At 35.0% G+C, this 22,384-nt stretch overlaps 1 protein-coding gene across 1 annotated transcript in view; it reads right to left on the bottom strand.

Annotated features, from left to right (window-relative positions):
* The window catches only part of LOC106665593 (titin homolog), a 61,258-nt gene extending 40,064 nt beyond the window's left edge, over positions 1–21,194 (bottom strand). The window contains exon 1 of the mRNA XM_024226496.1: positions 21,037–21,194. Within this exon, the coding sequence (XP_024082264.1) occupies positions 21,037–21,116 (80 nt within the window). The 5' untranslated portion in view covers positions 21,117–21,194. The remainder of the gene's footprint in view (positions 1–21,036) is intronic.
* Positions 21,195–22,384: the final 1,190 nt, after the last annotated feature.

Raw genomic sequence — 22,384 nt, 5'->3', positions numbered from 1 at the left:
CCAGAGAGGATTACACTTTTCCCGTCAAATCCCTAAAATAATTTGGGCAACGGTAGACATCCGAACTTTCCTTGCCAACCCACCTATACCCAAATACTATTATTAGAGGATGACGTACTTGTATTGATTTTTTTAATAGACTGATGAAAAACTTTTAAACATATTTGTTTTCGATTTTAAGATTAGTTAATTACCACTACTTCTACAGTTTACCTAGTTCTATGCAGGATAAAAACATAAAATAACTGCCGCATCTTAAAGACTGAAAAAACAAATATGCAGAAAGTCATTAATTTAAAAGATTAAGCTTCTATGATATGAATATATGTAAAATAAATAATTTATATCGAACTATTAAAATAAAACGTTTGATTTGAATAAGTTTATGTTTGTTATTGCTGTTGGTGAATAATATCTGTATAAATTGTTGTACAGTGGTTTATTTTTTGTTCTTTCCAAATTTAATAAAAAAATTTTACAATGTCAGAAAAAATACATCAGAAAATGTAAATATAGTAAACTGCTGACGTTTGTATCGATATATATATATACGAAATGTCAACAAATACCGTAAATTCTATCTGCATGTTTCGTTAATTGCGGTATTGTTTCTACCAGCGAAGTCTCGAATAATCTTCAATGAATTTGTCACTCACCCAGCGCGCAACTAGTCTTGAACGGGGACAGTATTCCAACTGTTGCTATTTTGTGTTTTTAAGTTCGTTATGAGGACGATATTTTTAGTATTTTTTAAAATTTATAAATGAATTTAAAAAAGGTTATCGAACTAAAGTACGTTTAACCCGATCTTATCGGGTAATCTTAACTTATGTTGATAATTGCGATATTTTTTTTATAACTTTAATGATTTATCAAACAGAAAACTCATTTTAAAAATCTACTTAAAAAGCCTACAGTTAAAGTCAAGAATGTAGTTTGTTTCAACATATTTGTTGGGTCATTAAATTTATATTTATAATGTTTTTTCTTCATTTCTTTCATGCCATATATTTGATGTACTATTGATCAATGTTTTATTGTAGATCGATAATTTGCATATTATGTATTTTTTAGCAAATGGGTTCTATAATTTTGAAAATACCATAGCACTTTATATATTGTACTGACTTACATAAATAAACTAATTTACAAAACGTAATATTTAATGTATTTTAAATTTAACTTATACTTTCATGTTTGATTTATATGTAATACTATGAACTCACTATTACATTAGAAGTGGTTTTTTCTCACTTAAGTTCTATTAAGATCGATAAATCACCTGGTCCCGATGGAATACCATTCATTATTTCTATATCAATGCAAATTTGTATAGGCCGCTATTCTTAAACAGCTTTTAATTTTTTTCTGGCCAAGGTGTTTTTCCAGATTTATGGACAATATGGTTTATTTATTCCATTGGTTAAAAAAGGAGAGAGGTGTAATAGAAACGAACTACCGCCCAGTATCCATTTTATCACATATTCCTAAAATATTTGAATTAATGATAATGCAAAATATATGTGTTCAGACAAATTATATGCTCAGCACAATCTCCACCCTAACTAATCTAATAATAATGTCAGAAATAATATTCTAGAAAATTGAAAAAAGAAAACAAATTGATATCATCTACACAGGTTTTTTGAAGGCATTCGACAGATTTGACCATAAAATATTAATTCCAAAACTTAAATCAGTAGGTATCACTCTTATCTTGGTTTGAAAACTATTTGTCATATTTTCTCTAAGCAGTTAAAAAAACAGAATATCAATCTTAGCCAATAAACGTGTACTCGACTGCTTCATTCTGACTTCAATTCCCTTCATCTATCATTTACTATTTAATACTAAATGTTCAAAAATGGTACTAAATGAGTTTCTATAGATCTAATCTAGGTTGTCACAGTTATAACATAACCCGTCTTATTTATCCTCATAAACCATCACAAATGATCATGGTGTAACCTTCAATTGTAAATTTGATTTTAATACGCACAGTGATAAAATAAAATCCACAAGTTTAAAAGCGTTAAGCTTTATCTCAAGCTATTCAAAAGATTGACGTGTAAATTCCATGATGTTATTATAGCCTCTATGGTGAGATCTTGACTTGAATATTATTCTCCGGTCTCGAATCCACACACTGCTCATACAAATCAGAAACTTCACGGAGTAAAAAATAAATTTTTAAAACTGGTGCCGATTACACTGGTACACAGTGCTGGTTACACTTCGACTAACCAACTTTTTAAAATTACTAAATCATACACTGACTGTCCTCAGCTTCTAAGCAACATTAACTTCTCCACTATTTCTTATTAGCTTAGATAGTATACGACCATCTATAGTAAACGCCTCAATACTAACTATGGCAAAAACTTACCGCTAGCCAGAATAATGTGTTCCGAAAATGAAATCCCTATCTGAAAATTATAATTCCATCTGTTAATATTTTCTGAACCAACTTCACAATTCGCTAAACAAATCTTGACAATGTAGGCATATATATTCATTGCATTTATGTTTTCTGTTCATGTAGGCATATGTTTTCTTTGTCTTCTATCTATGTCAACATTATTGGTAATAACACCACCATATTATGTGTGAACATTGTAATGTTGTTTGCAAAAATATTAGTACGATTATTGTTAGCATGATGAGATTTTTTTATGTGTAATTACTTATAATACACTTATATATTTTTGTGCAAGAATGGTATCGCAATATAAATGAATAAAATAAAAACATACAATACATATTAAAGTGACAACTCCTCTCTCTCACTCCCCCCTCCCCTCTCTCCACCATCCCCTCCACCACTCACTCCTTCCCGGCCCCTCCCCTCTCTCCACCATCACCCCCTCTCTCACCCCCTCTCGCTATCTATCTATCTATCTCTCTCTCTCTCTCTCTCCCTCCCACCCCTTTCTCACCCCCTCTCACCCCTCTCTCTCCCTTATCCCCCCTCTCACTCCCTCTCGTTATTTAAAATACGGTATATTATTTTTTAATTCTTGCTAAAGGTTGCTTAAAAATAAAAGAAGAAGAGTACGGAACTCACAAAAAATAACTTTTGTTAGGTTTATAAACTAAATACTTAAGAAAAAGGCTTTTCAACACAAATTTTTCACAGATTCTCAAAAACACAGAGAAAGAGTCAGATTTGGCTTGGGCTGTCGCACTGAGTTAGCGGCTTGTCTATAAATTGAAACGATTAACAACTAGACGAAATGGAAGTCGTCCTGGAAACTTAGTGAATTCCTTATTGAGAAGGTTTTTCCTCATTCCGGGCACAAGTATTGTTTAATTATTATTGCAATACGTTCATAAAATGATTCCCACCAAAAACAAAATTAGAACCAACCATTTGGATACAGCACTTTTAAACTCATTCTTATTAACACCCAAATTACTAAAACTCAACCCCATGACTGAGTTTAATCCAGAGTTGGGGCTCGTGCTAACGGGTAATTAGCACACCCAGCAGTTTTCATATCGGTTCAAACTTACGTATCTCCCATCGAAAACATTTGCAGGTGTTTGAAGGTCTAGGTCCTTGGGTTTTGAAGTCCATTTTCGATTGATTATCACAAGAAAAGTAAGAAGTTTGAACGTATTGCCATTCTTAGTTACGAACTGTCGAACTAATCAATTCATTATAAAATTGCGCCTCTCTTTTCCTTCGTATTTTTGAATTGAAAAACTGATGTAAAATAAAAAAAAAACGCAAACATGAATTTGTACGGATTACAAATAATTGTGCCCTTTCAAAAAAGAACAGGTATAATATCTTGTAATGTCAATACAACGATATTTATAATTCTGATAGTAGTTTATACTAGAAGCATGATTTAGTTATTGCGCTATATATCAGTATATTTTTAGTTAATTCGCTCCAAGTATAGATTTTAAAACAGTATTATAAAACTTTTTTGACGACTGGTGGCAAATTGACAGATTACCTTATTTAATTAATTAATTTTAGCGTTAATTTTACCTATATAAAAGAACAAGAAACAATCAACCATTGGACTCTGAAACTCGACTCCACGTATGATATTTAAAGATCAATAATATATAATTCTAATTAGATAATTAATTGACTTAACATAATCGTTTTTACTGTAAACGCCTACATAAAAAATGTACATTAATTTAATTTGTATATGACTTTATGTTTTCTTATATTTTGACCTCAACAGTTAATCTTATGATTCTAGCATGACAGCAGTCCCGCCAGGGCTCGAGGGCTGTCCCAAAAGGCAAAAATAAAGATTTGATATTATTATTTATTTATTTTGTAAAATATGTGTTGTAGTACTTTAGTAATTTTTTATATTAAGGGTTTTATCCAATTTAATTGATATTATTATCACTCCATCATAATCGTCGTTTATTGAGTTGTATAGTTTTTTACGTAAGATGATTCACTACTCGTACAACGAATCAAGTGTTTCTACACCTCAAATGCGATAGAATACATGAAAAGAGACAATCAACATAGAAAAGTATCAAATTACGCTGCATTTTTCTTTGTTTTTATGCTTTCATATTAGGCTGAAGTGGGGCTTTATAACTTCCGCATTGTTGTTCTTTTTTTTCTTTTCTTTGTGTTTAGAGTAGATATTTTGTCCAAGTTTTCTGTTTTGAATGTTCGCTATATTTATTGACTTTATTGTCAATTTTATATTTATTTTCATTTGTTTTTGTGTGCTTTTTTAAGAAGTTAAATTTAGGAATAATTTGCCCAGGTCAAAAACTTGAATTACTTGATTAGCCCCATTCATCCCTTTGTTTTATACCGCTTACACTTTTTTCCATTCAGTACGAAATGTCTGCATTTTGGTTCGATGCAATTAGAAAAAGAATATACGGCTAGAAAGTGTTTTACATGCAGAAGTAATGAAATTTGCCAAGCTATACGGTGAATTTGTCCAACGAGGCTGCAAATTTAATTTTTTAACCACTTATCTCGACTAAAAGCCTTAATTAATTGTATGATATTAATTGGTCAAGCGGACCACGAAACTAGTGAATTTAAAAAATAATGTTTTTTTCCAAAAAATAATTGAATGCTTTAGAAGGGTTCCTTTTTAAAGGAAATTCAAAGTTCTTTACAATGCTTTTTTATTTCCCCCAAAATGAATAGTTTAAGAGATAGGAGTAGATTTATGAGTTTTATGACGAACACTGTAGATGGTTGAAAAAAAGCATAAAATGTTGAATATCTCCGAAAAGTGTGTGGTGTTTAGTGACCGTTAGTTAATGATTATTTGTAGATTGTGAGATGCGGTCTGGTGTGACGTTTAGAAAAGCATTTTCTTTATCGCGCCAACATTTCGATCTTCATTGAGACCATCTTCAGGTACACAATATAGAAATTTTAGGTCTAATCAAAGTATTTGTACTTGTTATATATAGTTGTTGCAGGGGCACTCACTCACTTTGAGCCCTGAATATGATCTCAATCGAAACGTTAGCACAATAAAGAAAATTGTTTTCTAAAACCTACATCACACCAGACCGCATCTCACGATCTCCAAATAATCACTCCGAAAAGGTTGAGAATCGGATCAAGGTCACTTTTTTGCTGCATTTTAGGTGTATCAGCTCCTGGCGAATTTTGTTGTACGGGTAGCGTATCACCTCTCTCAAGGGTACGATTATGTTTCAGAGAAGGCTAAAATGTACAAACAATATATTACTTCTCTTTTCAAAACAGACAAGTCTTTGCGGTACTCTATCGGTAAGATCCTGTGATATAAGGACCAAACGCCCCCTATCCGTAGTTGGGCCAAGTCCCATTCCAACATAGCTAAATTGTTTTCACAGCATTATTCCACAATATTCCCTCCATACCATGATATACTTGGCTATGACCATAGGCATGACATTGAACACGACTTGAATATCCCCTTGCAACTTGCTCCTCCCCCTAAAGCCAGAAACACACTTACCCGATGCTACGCCTTGCGACGCTACCCGACGCAAATCCAAACTCCGATTTTTCATAAGGTTGCATTACCCCCGTGACCCGATGCTTTGCCACGCTAACCTACCCGACGTTCTGTGAACCCCACTGTCCAGATTTTCGCGGGTCGCACCGAGTACAATCGAAGACAAAAGCACCGGACACTCATATTTTTATTCAAACTACATGTATTATTGTCGTTATGTTAATTACAACATACTTATTTTAATATAAACTAAATTAACTGTGATTAAAAATTAATTAGTTTTTATTTAAAAAAATTAATTTTAATGGTTCGATAGAAAATTAATCAAAACACCGGAATACGATTTTTTGATATAATGGATTTAACTAACAATTTATTGTACTCGCTTCGGCGGTACATATACTAAAATTGGAACAATTTATTACACGGTTTTGCTCATAGAATTTAATTAACAATTTATTTCATAGTTTTGCTCGTAAAATTACACCATTTTGTAATGTCGGGTAGCATCAGAACAGGACACTCATATTTTGTAGTTTACTTCAAACTAAGTTATGTAATTTTGTCGTTATATTAATTACCACATGTTATTTTAATGTAAACCAAATTAAACGAGATCAAAAATTCATAAGTTTTTATAAACATTGTTTAATTATGATGGTTAGGAGTAACTTGATTTAAAACAATTAAGTTTAACTTACAATTTATTAGATGGTTGTGCTCATAAAATTTAACTAATAATTTATTACAAGGTTTTGCTCAAAATAGTGCATTAAGAACAAACGATGCGTTGCGATTGTGATAGTGATTATTGTGATAAACGCTGTGGACTGTACGCGACGTGTACTTGCGTCGGATAGATGTGCACACCCCACCAAAACGTGGCAAGGCGTCGGGTAGCATCGGGTAGCGTCGCATGCGGGTAAGTGTGTTTCCGGCTTAAAGCATTTACTCCATTAGACATACGTCACACTATTAAAAAACTACCTTCTCGAAAAGCTCCAAGTTATGATCTAATTACACCAAAAATATTACAAAATTAGCCCAACAGAGGCTTACTTTACTTAACATACATATACAACGCGGTACTCAGGATCACATATTTTCCATTGCAATGGAAGTTATCTATAATAAAAATGGTTCATAAGCCGAATAAACCTTCTGATTTTCCAAGTTCCCATCGACCCATCACTCTCCTTTCTATCCTCGCCAAAAGTCTTCAAAAACTACTCCAACGATGGTTTTTGCGAATAATTGAAAATTCTTTTCAGAGGATCTTCGGAAGAGGACAAAACAGAGAAAACTTCCTTACGGTTTTCGCCGAGCTTTCGACAGTTTTATACTGTCATCTTCAGGGCCTGTTTTATTATCATATAAACAAACAATTAAAACATGAAAAAACAATAATTACAACAATAGTTGGATATCTTACTTTAAAACCTTAATAGGAAATTAAACAACATGGTGTTTTGGGCACAGAAGTACATAAGATATGAGATATGTATAAGGGAGGATGTTCTTCAGTTTCCAAAGCAAGCCCGAGTGATAAACTCGATCGAAGGCCTGTTCCAAATCAAGAAAGACACACAAGCAATGCTGTTTTTGTTCGATGGAAGAAACGATATTGTCAGCAACATGATGCAATTGTTGAGTAGTCGAGTGAAATGTGCGGAATCCAAACTGATGATCGGGAATAATATTAGAATTTTCAATTTAACGATGAACTAGATTATCGACCTGCTGGATACAAGAAGTCTTTTCAGAGGATCTTCGGAAGAGGTCAAAACAGAGAAAACTTCCTTACGGTTATATATATTTGGGAAACGTACTGTGATCATTTGTACCTGAAAAACTAAAAAAAGGTGGATTTTATTGGTTTTTTAGACTTATATGAGGTAACCTTTCTCGACCACGCTTTTTAACTTTATTTTTACTGTAATTTTAGCTATAATTTTTAATTGTTAATGTATTCCATTTAAATCAATATTTAGATGCTGAGCCGAAAAAAACATAATGTACTTCTGTGCCCAAAACACCATGNTTTTTAAAATAAAAACTAATTAATTTTTAATCACAGTTAATTTAGTTTATATTAAAATAAGTATGTTGTAATTAACATAACTTTGTTGAGGTGAAACTCCTTCACACTCAAATCTTTTTCATTCTCCACTCAATGAGAAGGTCTCGGAGCCGCTTTCGCTTCAATCGTCTCGGAGGATTTTCATGTAGGGTTGGAAGTGACAAATGTCCGTACTAATATATTTTGTGAAACGTGAAAAGGAGCATTTATTTGACAGAGAATTTTAGATTGGATTGATTGGAGACGTTGGGAATTGGAATCCTTGGTTGAGCCTCACATTTCACAGCCGTACGCCCAGAGAGGTTTAATCAATGTCTTGTAAATTAAAAGTTTGTTTTCAATGTCTAATTGTGATCGTGGGTCTACTAGTCTTTTAAATAATTTATAACGTCGGTTTGTTTACTGTTCTTTCAGTCTTGTATGGGAATTCCAAGTCAGTCGTTTATCCATGAAAAGTCCAAGATAACGCACAAGGTCAGTGGTAGGCAATGGATTCCATTTACACTCCAGGACAGATATTTTTCAGGTGTTTTTGTAAGTGTTGAGTGTTAATTGAGGGGTCCAAATTACGAGTAAAAATCGCTGTATCAACAGAGAATGTATGTGTTGAAATGTTAACATGTGGCGACGCAATGGACTGTAGACAAATAATTCGAACAAGGGAACGAAACGAACTAATCTGAAAAAGAAATCATTAACGACCTCTCGTCCTCGGCTTCCGCGATCCCGTGGACAGTTGGACTAAGATGCAGGGAGGTGTTCAAGAGGGATTCAACGATCTGATGGGAAGTCAATAGGATGGCAATCTAGACCAAAAAATCGGCAACGAAAAAGTCGGCTCAAGAAGCGAATTGCGACTGGCTCTTTCCGGCTGAGCCGGGCTCTTTCGTCGCCCGATCGGCCGTTATCGCCGTTAATCCTTCTGGTTAAACAACATGTAATGGAATATTACAGAGTATATTGAAAATAGAAATGGGCCAAGTGTACTTCCCTGAGGAACACCCCATAATGCGTATAAGGTGAAAATTCAGTTCCCAGATATGAGATAAAAAAGGCCATGGAACGAGCGGGATTCGAACCCACGATGTTTTTCATTGGTAATTTCATTGGTCAAGCGGACCACGAAATTAGTGAATTTAAAAAATTAATATGACGTACACTTCACTAAAGCTCTCCGTGGCCATTTCAATTGTCGTCGAGAATCCAATCCGATTACACGACATTTGAAAAATGACAAAAAGGAGGGAAAACTCATAAGGTGGGGTTGAGATAGGAAGTTGATGTCCGAGTGGATCGAGGTCACGATAGCTCAAGTGGTAGAGCAGCGGCATATCTAGCCGAAGATCGTGGGTTCGAATCCCACTCGTGCCATTAACTGTTTTTCTTCTCGACTAAAAACTTAATTAATTGTAATTATTCTTATTGCTTAGCGATAAAAATTAAAAGCAGTATTACGCACACATAGTTTATGTAATTGATTTCAAAACACCTGAACTGGTTGGAATTGTTCTTATATGATCATATATATAAACCCGGTGTTCTAGTTGGCGTGCGACGGATGACGAGAAGGATCTATATTAAAATCTTACCCCACGGCCGCAGTGCCAATTTTAGATGCCAGGCCTGAGATGCCGTCGGTTACCCAGTCTTCAATTGTATTATATGTCGTATTTGCTCTATTATATTACACTTTAATTAAAATTAATTAATTATTAATTTAATTAAAACTATTTATTGTGGGTCCTTTAAGGAATGATTGTATTCCGTCTTTAAAGGTTTGATTAACCCCCTCGAGGCCGGTGATCTGCTTCAAAATCAAAGTAATTTTGATTTGAAATAAAATACGAACACAATTGCAGATCAGTCGTTTACTCCCTCTTGCAGAAAACTAGGCAAAACGTGGTGGAATGATGACTGCGCAAGAATTGCTGAAAAACGTAAACTGGCTTTCAAAGCCTATAAGAAACTCCCCACAAAACCCAATTTCGAAATTTTGAAAGAATTGTCAGTTGAAGCCCACAGAGTCTTTCGGTAAGCAAAACATGAATCATGGAAATCCTTTTGTTCCACGATTAAAAGGTCCACGCCAATTAAAGTAATTTGGAACAAATTAAGGGTGATAAAAAATGTTCACACTCCTCAGCCGATGCCCCATATGTATGGTCAATGGGTAGAGGATGTTATATTGGCTCTATGTCCCCAAGGTCCATCTAACAATGAAAAAGAGATCTCCGGTAAAGAACAAAATTGTTGCGAAATTCTACATCCCTTCTCTATGGCAGAACTAAATGTGTCCCTAAAAAATTCAAATAATACATGTCCAGGGATGGATGAAATACATTATAAGATGTTAAGCAACCTGCCTCAATTCGCAAAAATAATACTGTTAGAGATGTATAACAAAATATGGCGGTCATCAGAGGTCCCCGAATCGTGGAAAGAAACCATAGTAATTTTAATTAAAAAAATAGGTAAACCAGAATATTCTCCGAATTCATATCGGCCAATAGCATTGATGTCTTGCGTTGGAAAAACATTTGAACGAATGATTAAGTTAAGGATGGAATGGTGGGCGGAACGAAACAACGTACTTCCCCAAACGCAATTCGGTTTTCGCAGGAACAGATCGGTTGTGGATGCTCAACTGATGCTAGTAACGGACATACAGATGGCTCTAACTCATAACAAAACGGTTCTTGCGCTGTTTTTAGATGTATGTGGAGCATATGACAACGTAAACTTTCACACGCTACATCTCAAACTTAAAAAATTAGGCCTCCCCACGCGTTCATTGTAAATATCATGAGTTTAATAACCAACAGAAAAATTTACTTTAAAATAAATAAAGGTGATAAACTTATAGGACCAAGAACCTCCTTTAAAGGACTTCCTCAGGGAGGAATTCTTAGTCCTATTCTATATGCCCTGTACGTATCAGACTTAACTACAATAATTCCCGACGGAATTAAGGCAGTACATTACGCTGATGATATGTGTATATATGTGGTAAGTGATTCCACGACCCAATGTATGAACAAACTGGTTAATTTTATCCCTGCATTTAAGGACTGGTTGAGTAATAATGGATTAGATATATCTGAAACAAAATCATTTCTATGTCCCTTCAATAGAAGAAGAAAAGTAGAGTTACCAAGTAGGGCAAAACTAGGTTCATATACATTCACAGTGAAACTCTAGGTAAAGGTTTTAGGTTTAATGCTAGACCGCAAAATGTCTTGGACTGCACATATTAAGAATACCCTAACAAAATGCGAAAAATTGTACAATGTAATTTGCAGTTTCACTGGCGCAAGATGGGGAGCTGAGCAATCGATGGGGTTACTATTTTACATATCCTCGATTAGATCGATTTTGGATTTCGGGTCGATTTTTTACGGACAGGCGTCAGATACGGACTTTAAAAAAATCCACACTTTTAGTAATAAATGTATTAGACGGATTCTGGGCGCGCTACCAAGCACATCTAAGGTAGTCCTTTCCGAGGAAGCGGGTGAGCCTCCTCCAGCAATTAGAATACAAAAATTAGCTATAAATAAATGACTAAATTTGCAACATACTGAGAGTGCTCTTTTACCAAAAATTTCAGCATTGACGGAGCTGATTCAGACCGAGAATTATTGGAGGAAAAAGAAACCCCCTCCAATAGTAAGTGCCTTTTTGTCTGCTATTCCCGATATTTTTTCAATGTATAAACATCAGCTCCACCCGATGTACCAAATTGACTATCCAAAAGCTACTAGTACTCTAAGTACACTTTATTTACAAGATTATGCTGAATATCCCCCGCATATTGCAAATTTACTATTTATAGAGGAAGTGAATCAACGACTTCCCAACAACCGCTTGATTTTTACGGATGGTTCGATAATAAGTGGCAATGTCGGATGTGCTATTTACGACCCTACTAAGCAAGTCTGTAGTAAAATTACGCTTCCTTCAATGATGTCTATATTCTCCGCAGAAATGTATGCTTTGTTAAAAGCCTTGAATTATATTGCCACAATAGAAGGAACTGAGTTTTGTATATTGACAGAGAGCAAAAGCTGACGTTGACGGAAATAGTTGGCAAAACATATGACCTAGACCTAAAAAACAAAAAAGTAACATTTGGTTGGTGTCGCGGTCACTGTGGAGTGGTGNAAAAAAAAAAAAAAAAAAAAAAAAAAAAAAAAAAAAAAAAAAAAACACACACACAATTGCAGAGGGACTCCTCTATTTCGTTTCTTTTAAAACAAAAATGTATTTCCTTATGAATCAAAAACGTTATATAAAAAATATAAAACAATAAAACATGAACTTTTGCTTACAAATTAACAATATAAGAATAATTAGATACTATGGGAATAATATGGGCCTGAAGGGCAAAATTAAAATAATCAACCCTGATAACCAAAATGGAAAATACCAAACAAAAAACCATAAATGAAAAATGGGCCACACAACAGAAATAATTTATACTGATAAAAATCAAATGGATAAAAATCTGATTTGACTGGCTTTCAGCTGGATTTTTTCTTATTGTTTTTCTTCCAATGCCCAGGCTAGACTGAACTATCCGTTCTCGCTTTCCTGCCTCCAGCATGGAGGGGAGAGCCTGGACATAATTTGTTGTTATATATTGAAATTAATTACAGTAAGGTAATTGAAGGCTCATCCAGTTAATCATCCTGGGTGCTGGTCTTTTTGAAAAAAAAGCCCATTTGTAGGAATGTCAGGTTCGAATGCTGGGCCGTTAGATTCTAGCTCTAACCAGGATCTTGTGATGAACACCCAGTCAACGCCATAACGTTGCGGCTACCGATGCCCCCCTTTACAATTAGTTATTACCATTGAATATTATATACATTTTTCTGAGTGCGGCAATTAAAGACAAAGAGAATATTACAAATATTTTCTTTGGTGATTGATCAGCCTTTTCAGTTTAAATATTTTTTTTTTCTTTCCAAAAGGTAGATCGGGGATGAGGCCAGGAAGACAGAAGCAACATTTATTCGGTTCTACCGGCTATCCGTTATACACACATGTACCTGTTCATACAGTATAACGATTTTTTTCGAAGTCCTGATGAAGGCGATATATTCTGCCGAAAGCTCGACAAGAAAATAAATGTTGTTTCTGTCTTCCTGGCCTCATCCCCGATCTACCTTTTGGAAAGAAAAAAAAATTACAAATAGTTAATAAATTTAATTATTGCTATTTACAATTAAACTTCCATTATTACAATTTCCTTTTATACTTTTTCTTTACAGTCGTGCGTGAAAAATTCAAATGAGTATAAAAAATGCTTATTTGAACTGATAATGATATAAAATTTAACTACATTAGTAAGTGATCGTTACAACAAAAAGTAGCCATACGTACTAGTACAAAAATTAAAGTTTGTGTTATTATTAAGACTAAATCCACGTATGATTGGGCTAAATGTGTACATAAAATTGGTTTAGCATTTTTTTTGGCATTAGCCGCTTTGTCGTCATAGCGATGCTAACTATTGAATACATATCATAATTTCTATTCATGTTCTATATCATCTAGAAACGATTGAATGTAGAAATACACACTTATGGTACTGGAACCTAACAGCGTTAAATGGAATGGCCACTAAACGTGATAGTTTACATTTTTTTTAGTATTTTCCTTTCGTAACTCGAAGCAGCTCATAATTACATGTTCCTGATTATTTGGAATATCGTGAGAAGCGGTCTGGTGAGACATAGGTTTAGAAAAACATTTTATTTGTTTAAACATACATGTAGGATGTGAAAAAAAGAATTTATACAATGATAGGAATTTTAGACTCAATCAAGGTATTTGTACACACTCAAAGTGTTTGTTTTCTGTGTAGATGTGTCATTATTGTGTGTCGAGTTGAGAGTGCCAGTGAGGTTTATGTTTATATACGTTGGATTTTGAAGGGGTGGGGAAGGAAATAGGCATAGAAATTCATTTTTATATGAGGAGTCGGCTTTTTTGAGGTGAAAGGAGCCGACAATGGGAAAAACTGGGTAATGGCTCCGGCCAGATTATTCTTTCAGGATTATATAAATAGGGAATGGAAAGACAAATTGTTGAAGAATTAGGCTAGGTAGAAATGTTTGATATGTAGAATGTAATGATTGTTTTATACGTCCGTTTTGTGATTGATGCTGTGTTTATCTATGTTGATGTAAATAATTTCTAAAAGTATTTATTTAGAAATCGTGAGATGCGGTCTGGTATGATGTAGGTTTCAGAAAAACATTTTCTTTATCGTGCCAACGTTTCGATCTTTATTGAGATCATCTTCAAACAATGTTTGTAAATCCCAGGCCCTGAAGATGATCTCAATAAAGATCGAAACGTTGGCACGATAAAGAAAATGTTTTTCTGAAACCTACATCACACCAGACCGCATATCACGATTTCTAAATAAATATCGATTAACGGTCACTAATCACCACACATTTCTAAAAGTTACGTTTATGTTCGTTTTGTTCTGCGTGTAATATTTTTGGATTGTTGAAGTCAAAATTGTGTTGTGTTCAAAATGGTGGGAAGCCAGTGCTGTAGGATTTTGTTTGGGTTTTTTAAAATCACTGATATATTGCTTTACCCTCTTATCCAGATATTGGGATGTAATCCTGATGAAAGTTGCCGGACAATTTAACAATTGATTTTGTAAATTACATCAGACTTATTTGTAACTAGTGTGGGATCTTTAATTTTGGAAAAAAGTGTGTGAATTGTTTTATAGTTTTTGAAAGCTATTTTAAAGTTATCAGACGAAAAATCTTTCAAATCCTACATGAATTTGTATATTTAAACAATGTTTATAAATCCCAGGCCCTGAAGATGATCTCAATAAAGATCAACACGTTGGCACGATAAAGAAAATGTTTTTCGAAACGTACGTCTCACGAGACTGCATCTCACGATCTCCAAATAATCATTAATTAACGGTCACTAAATCAAACATTACATGTTCCCCACACTTATCGTATCGTTTAGTCCGATTTTATGGAGATACTTTTTATATAGAGCATGGTCAAAACGTAGTTTTGCAAAGTCTTTTTGGCAATCTAACTCCTAGATACCACGGGCATGACCGTATTACTGGCTGAATAAATTTATAAAATTTACCCTTTGGGGACTCAGATGCCAAACCTTCCATGCGATCCTATGTAGCTTTTTATTTTCAATGAAAGCGTCAGAAATCGCATTTTAAAGTCGATCGCCTATGACTCTTCATTGACAGCTTGTTTGGCGGAAGTATCAACAATCTCATTGTTTTTAATTCCACAATGTGCTGCAACCAAAATCAATTTAAGAGTTATGTTTTTTTGCTTTAAGATTTAGAGGTTATGCATTAACTCTATAATTATGGGATGAAATGAAGTTTTGAATGTAATGTGCTTTATTTTTAACAGAGATCCGATAGAATTAGGGATTTTGTATGGTTTGCAAATTTTTGAGCATATTTCACGTCTTTTAAGATAGTATATAACTCAGCGGAATATACCAAAGTGTAATCTGGAAGTTTATACTGTTCTTTGTACTTAAAATTAAGATCATAGGTCGCAAAGCCCACACTGTTTTGGGATTTTGATCCGTTTCTGAATATGGTATAGAATTCTGGCCAATGGAAGTTTATTTCGTCAAGGAATATAATGTTTATTATAGTATTACTACTATCTTGGAAATTCGCGATGAAATTTACATCACACTTTTGAACTATTGCATTATAAGGAATCTCATATTGAGGCAGGTTTTTATTACGCGGGATATGTCGACCGGGTGCATGAGTGTTCAAAACTGCTGTTGGAATGAGTGGAGATGATATGGGATATGAGAATCACATGCCATGGCTTTGAGAGAAAATTTATCAGCAAGATATTGTCTGCGTAGATCAAGAGGAAGTTCTGGTACTGCCAGTATGCCTGCAATGATGGTTGAATTTAGGTATCCCACGCATGGGCGGATGCATTTATTGTGTACAACTTCCAAGCTTTTTAGTAACGAGTGACGTACTCAGCCGTTTAAATGTCCACGATTGCTCTAATTGTTGTTCGGTAAAAAAGTAACAACAAGTATCCGAGCCTTAGTTAACATTTGTAACTATCTTTAAAATATTTATGTATCTCTGATTTGTTGAATTAGATTTTCCTGGTCTTATCAATGTTAACCCTACTTCTAAGTAAATTTCTTGGTGATATAAGTTTTTGACTTTTTTCGAACAGCGCTGGCAGGTCTATCTGCATCATTTTATATTTTAATATGGATATCTCTACGTTATCGTACCACCTTCTACATCCAGGAATAAAGCATGAGTTGATTTGTTAGATAACAAAAAAAAAAAAAAAAGACAGAATATCCGTTACCAGACTAATTAAGTTGTGAGTTGTAGATTTGCGTCTTCTAATCCATATGGAGCTTTGGGAACCAAAAAAATTGGTAAGGAATGTGGTCAATCCTGGTGCTATATTGTTATTTTTCTTTATTGCCGAATTTAGTTTACTAATGTAAACCGAGATAATATGAAAGGATTTTCTTCTGGACTATCTGGTGTGATTTTTTTCTGTGCCCGATTTTGCGCCACAACGTCGAGAGTGATTTCATATAGAAAATCCACTGTTCAAACCCCCAAAGTGGTAGAAAGAACCTTTCCTTTTCGTATTTTTTTTGCACTTTGATTTTATTCACCACCATTTTTATGAGATTTTGATAATTTAAATTATTATAAAATTATTTCCATGACAGTTCATTTGCCTTCTTTATCGACTGTTTAGTTACTGCTGTAGAGTTTTTGTTATTTAAATTGCTTTGTAAGTAAGTTTCTCTNGGTGGGAATTAATTTATTTACAAATGGGATTTTGAGGTCTTTGTGGAGAGTCAAATTGGAAACATAGAAAGGAGCGTTCATAATGATTCTGAGGACTTTAGATTGGAAGGATTGTATTCGTTGGACGTGGGTAGGCTTAGCGGTGCCCCACAGTTCTAGTCCGTATGTCCAGATCGGTTTGAGTAATGCTTTGTAAATGCTTTGTAATATTTGTAAGCCTTTTACCAGACTCAATATCTTTGGGCACTTCATTGTTCCACTCCACGCATTTTTTGGCACTATAATGGTCATAGTTTTTACTGTAGATTGGCAGTGATTCTGACGCAGCATAATTTATGTTGGCTTCCCAATCATCGTACCTTTTAACCTCATTTCCTTTGAAGCATTTTTTCACTGTGTTTTGGAAAATCTCTCAATTAGCTTTGGCACATTTCTACTTTTTGTGTGTACGTTTTCTTTTTTGGTCTAGAACGATGTTGTTCGATTCAATTAGTATTGGTAGGTGATTTGAACCTATTGGAACTTCGATAATTTTCCAATGAAAATAAGAGGCTAATATAGTGATGCATAATGTTAGATCGATTGCGGTCGAGGTATCTGATAGATTCTATTTACTAAAGTCGGCGAGCCGTCATTTAAAAGCATATCACATATAATGAGAGGTCGCGGCAGTTGACAAAAAAAAAATTTACCTATTCGGTTTTATTAATTTTATTTTTTCGATCATTGTAAATTAATATTAAATTAATGTTCATATTTTATTACAATTAATTAAGGTTTTTAGTTGAGATGAAAAAAATTTAATGGTACGAGCGGGATTCGAACCCACGATTTCCGGCTAGATACGCCGCTGCTCTACCACTTGAGCTATCGTGACCTCGATCCACTCGGACATCAACTTCCTATCTCAACCCCACCTTATGAGTTTTCCCTCCTTTTTGCCATTTTTCAAATGTCGTGTAATCGGATTGGATTCTCGACGACAAATGAGCTCAAGTGGTAGAGCAGCGGCGTATCTAGCCGAAGATCGTTGGTTTTTTCATCTCAACTAAAAACCTTAATTAATTGTAATGTCTTAATTGGTCAAGCGGAAGACGAAATTAGTGGATTTGAAGTTCATGTTTTAATTGATCTTTATCGAAAACTCATTAATTCGGTTTCCTGGCAGTATAGGTAATGGAGAAACTGCATTGTTCCTCGGAGATCCTAACTTCAGCCACCATATTGAAGTGTGTAACTGGTCATTAAGAATGACTCAAATAGGCAGTGAGATTGAATCACATTTTCGAAAATAATGGCTTTATGTACAACTTGGAAAATGTCCAGGGTGTTCCAGAAGTAGCCGTTCCCTGTAATGAAGGACCCTTCTATCAACAATGATTAGAAAATTGATCAACAGTCTAGTCCCGGCCGTCTACTTGCCTCAACTATTTCGCTTATGCGTGCAAAACTAAAAATAGAATAAATAAATAAAATTCTTCATTTTTATTGTCATTTTTAGTTTTTATTGTTATTAGTTATTGTAATTTTATTTGTTTATTGTACGTCTATTTCTGTAATTATTAATTAGTCTCGAAGTTTCCCGCTGACCCCCTAGTTAGTGTCGGCCGACCACAGGTTGTGAAGCCCCGCCTTCGAACATTGCTAGCTAAATTATTGGATTTTGACAGGATATCAATATGTGTTTTTGACGGAGAGAGACTACGAACTGCAGCTTCTCAGCAAAACGGTGGATGAGGTCGGGACACATAAATCTGGAGGGTAACGAAAAGGCGGACAGGCGGCTAAGGCCGGGACGTCTCAACCTCCGGACTTTACCTCTGCGATCCGTTCCTCTGACGCTAAGAATGCAATAAAAACATGTTTAAAAGGAGGTGGCAGCGTCGATGGGCCGGGGGAACAAAGAAGCTCTCACATATCTTACGTATCACTGTTGATGGGTGGCACTCGAAGGATCTAACTCGTAGAAGAAAGATCATCCTCACCCGGTTAAGGATAACCCGTGCGACGTTAACACACAAACTTTTGGGTTAAAGCCCGCTAATGTGTCCGGCAACCAGAGAAAAGTTGCTCGATGTGTCCCATCTAAATGGAGGGTGCAATTCCTTGGCTCTATAAACAGAGCGTGCAGGAATGTCATCTGATTTGAGAATAGTGCTTAAGCAAGGATGTGAGTATTTGTGTCCCCTTTTCCGATTCTTGGAGGAAATGGGGTTGTTCTATTGTAAGTAATAATAGTTGTGTATACCTAGTTTGTGATGAGAGTGAATGTATTTATTGACGTGAATGTGTGAAGTGAGAGGGTCGATGGCGGGATATCGAGTAACTTATCGACCCTCAATTAGGCTAGTTGTGTAATATGTGTGAAGTGTTATCGCTGAATATCGAGTACTCCACTATCGTAATTGAATGACTGGTATGTTAATAAAGTGAATATATTTAAGAATAAACGGGCGTACGAATGTATTCGGGCCAACGTTTAAATTATCCCGCGAGAGTTTGAAACCGGGAGATGCTGCCCTCTACTAGAGGAGCCATGAGCTTTTTTTCGTGTGAGAGCGGCGGAAGAACAAGGGTCAGGCTTTTGAAAAACGCCAAACGATAGTCGATTCTAAGGTAAAAATTGTTTTATGCCCAGTCTTCCGTCGTTGAATTTTCGAGCACGTTTTCGTTTTGTTGATCGTAGTGGATTCTTGTCAAGACGAAACTTAAGGGATGTTAAAACGTCCGGTGTCTTCTATTCGTCGCTCGAGAGACTAGGTGAGGGTTTCGAATCCGGAATGTTCTATCGTTCCATACATTTTCCATTTATACCCCTTTCCAGTTTAGAGTGAGGATCGAATGCATGATATCAAAGAGGTGAGTATAATAAATTGCTATTTGTTGTCGAGAGTTTAACATTGAATTAAAGTGCACTTGAAGGGCCAGAAAAGAATGGGTTTGGAATTGGTTGCGTTGGGTGCTGAATTGACCTAGCTGTTGACAGCACCCCCCCCCTCTAAACAAAGGGTGATTGTTTACTGAATAGCAAAAACTGGAATTACCGGTAAACTACGAGAAACGAATAGGCTCAACTCGGTACATGTTTGTATGTTCGTATGTACATGTGCGGATTTGAGATGGACAAGTATAACGCACCACTCAATCTATTTAGTTTAATTAAATCCATTATCTTTCTACACTAGTTTTAGGTAATTAGAAGCTATAGAGGTCAAAATAAAAGTAAATAATGCTTTGTTTGCTTCCATTGTTTACTATTGGACTGATAAATCCAATTTGCGCAAAAAGTTACGTTATACCGTTTAATTCTGTTTCGCCTAAAAATCGCTATCCGTTAATATTTTTCCTTCATCCATTTCATTTGATATTATTATTGTAATTAAAGCTTTTTCCATGCTTTCAGTCAGGGATTTGAGTATGACAGTGACAGTGATGATACAGCCAGCGGAGTCGCCAGGAGAATGAGTGAAAATCACTCTACAACAGGAAGGGTTCTTCGGCGCTTCATAGCATCAGGACTGGATGTTACGATTTCTTCCATTACTGTAAGAAAGCTAAATGAAAATAACCTCAGAGCCCGACACCCGGCTCGAAGACCTCTTCTTACTACAGCACAGAAAATGGCCAGGCTTCAATCAGCATAGGAAAATTGGACGATTGGAGACGTGTTCTCTTTATAGATGAAGTGAGGGTTGGCCTCAAATCTTGATATGGGGGCTTATTTCATGTAGGGACGCTCAGGAGAATGGTACGCCCCATGCGGTAGGGATTCTCAAATATCATTCCACGGTGGGCCATTAAGGTTCATATTTCCTTGGACGCCCGGACGGAATTAGTTGTGCGAAGATCTCTAACGTCACAGAGGCAATCACAAGACATAACCGAAGAACATGTAGTGCCATTTGTCATGATAAATAAAAACATGAGTTCGTAAATTTGGCAATCTATTTTGCTTTATGAAAAATCGATTGGAAAAACATTTTTAAAACGCTTTTGCTGAATTTTCTTTTAATTATAATAATTAACCTAACAGACTACATAATACTATATCAAAATATTAGGGCGAACTTATCTTATATTATTTATTATTGCTTACTTCACATTGTTTCGATTGTTTCATCAAAGACGCAATATGAAAATAGATCTTTTATACCAACCTCGGGTAAGAATAGGTAGACGAGGATCTCTGAGGCGAAGTTGTCTTATCTGATGTGCATTTACAGCACTTGCTCCCCATCCCCTTTCATCTCACTTCAACACTCACTAGCTTACCCCCCCCTTTTGTGACGAGTTTACGAACTGTTCGGTCAGAATCTCGGCCACCGACTGGCAATAGGTATAAGGCCGAGGACGCAAATAAACGCAAAATCGGACGCCCTCCTACTTTCCAAATCGGGGCGTCGCAATTTCGTCATTAACTTTCAAATTTAATGAAAACTAAAGTCTCATGTAAATCATATATTTAATGATGTCAAAGAGTGCCATATAAAAAAAGATACCGAAAGAAGTACAGATAACCAACTGAATAGGATAACTATTTGTATATCTTGTTAAAAATAAGTTTCCAACAAAACCGATAATACAAATTAAATACTAATGAATATAGGAATACAAGGATAACTCGTCATTCAATTGAAAAGAAAAATATGTTTTTATTGGAAACAACGGAAAATATGTTGAAAATGAAAATACAAACATAATGTGTATGTGGATATTTTGAACAAATTTTATGAAGAGTGATACATGGAATCAATTTCAAGTAGCAACAGGCCAAAATCGCTAACTCGGAACTCTCGACTCAACCGAGGCTTCAATTTGGATAAATCGAAAAATACGTTATTTTTGACGAGTTTTTTTAGACTTTTAATATTTCATTAGTTTCATATAATGTTTGCGGATATTTTAACCAAATTTCATGAAGATTGATACAGGGAATCAATTTGAAGTATCAACAGCCCAATGTCGATAACTCGCAACCGAGGCTTCAATTTGTATAAATCGAAAAAAAAGTTATTTTTGACGAGTTTTTTTAGACTTTTGATATTTCCTTAGTTTCATATAATGTTTGCGGATATTTTGACCAAATTTCATGAAGATTGATACAGGGAATCAATTTGAAGTATCAAGAGGCCAATGTCGATAACTCGCAACCGAGGATTCAATTTGTATACATCGAAAAAAAAGTTATTTTTGACGAGTTTTTTTAGACTTTTGATATGTCCTTAGTTTCATATAATGTTTGCGGATATTTTGACCAAATTTCATGAAGATTGATACAGGGAATCAATTTGAAGTATCAAGAGGCCAATGTGGATATCTCGCAACCGAGGCTTCAATTTGTATACATCGAAAAATAAGTTATTCAACCTCACCTTTTGAATTTTCCAACCCTTTTTGCTATTTTTCATTTTTATTCAACCAATACCTTAAATGCATATTAATTAATTGATATTTAATAATTAAAATTAATAATTTAAGATATTATTTGGCCAAGCGGACCACGAA

Source organism: Cimex lectularius, unplaced genomic scaffold (assembly GCF_000648675.2).
Source record: "Cimex lectularius strain Harlan isolate CLEC.00 unplaced genomic scaffold, Clec_2.1 scaffold129, whole genome shotgun sequence".
NCBI lineage: Eukaryota > Metazoa > Arthropoda > Insecta > Hemiptera > Cimicidae > Cimex > Cimex lectularius.
This window is presented reverse-complemented; position numbering and strand designations above follow the sequence as displayed.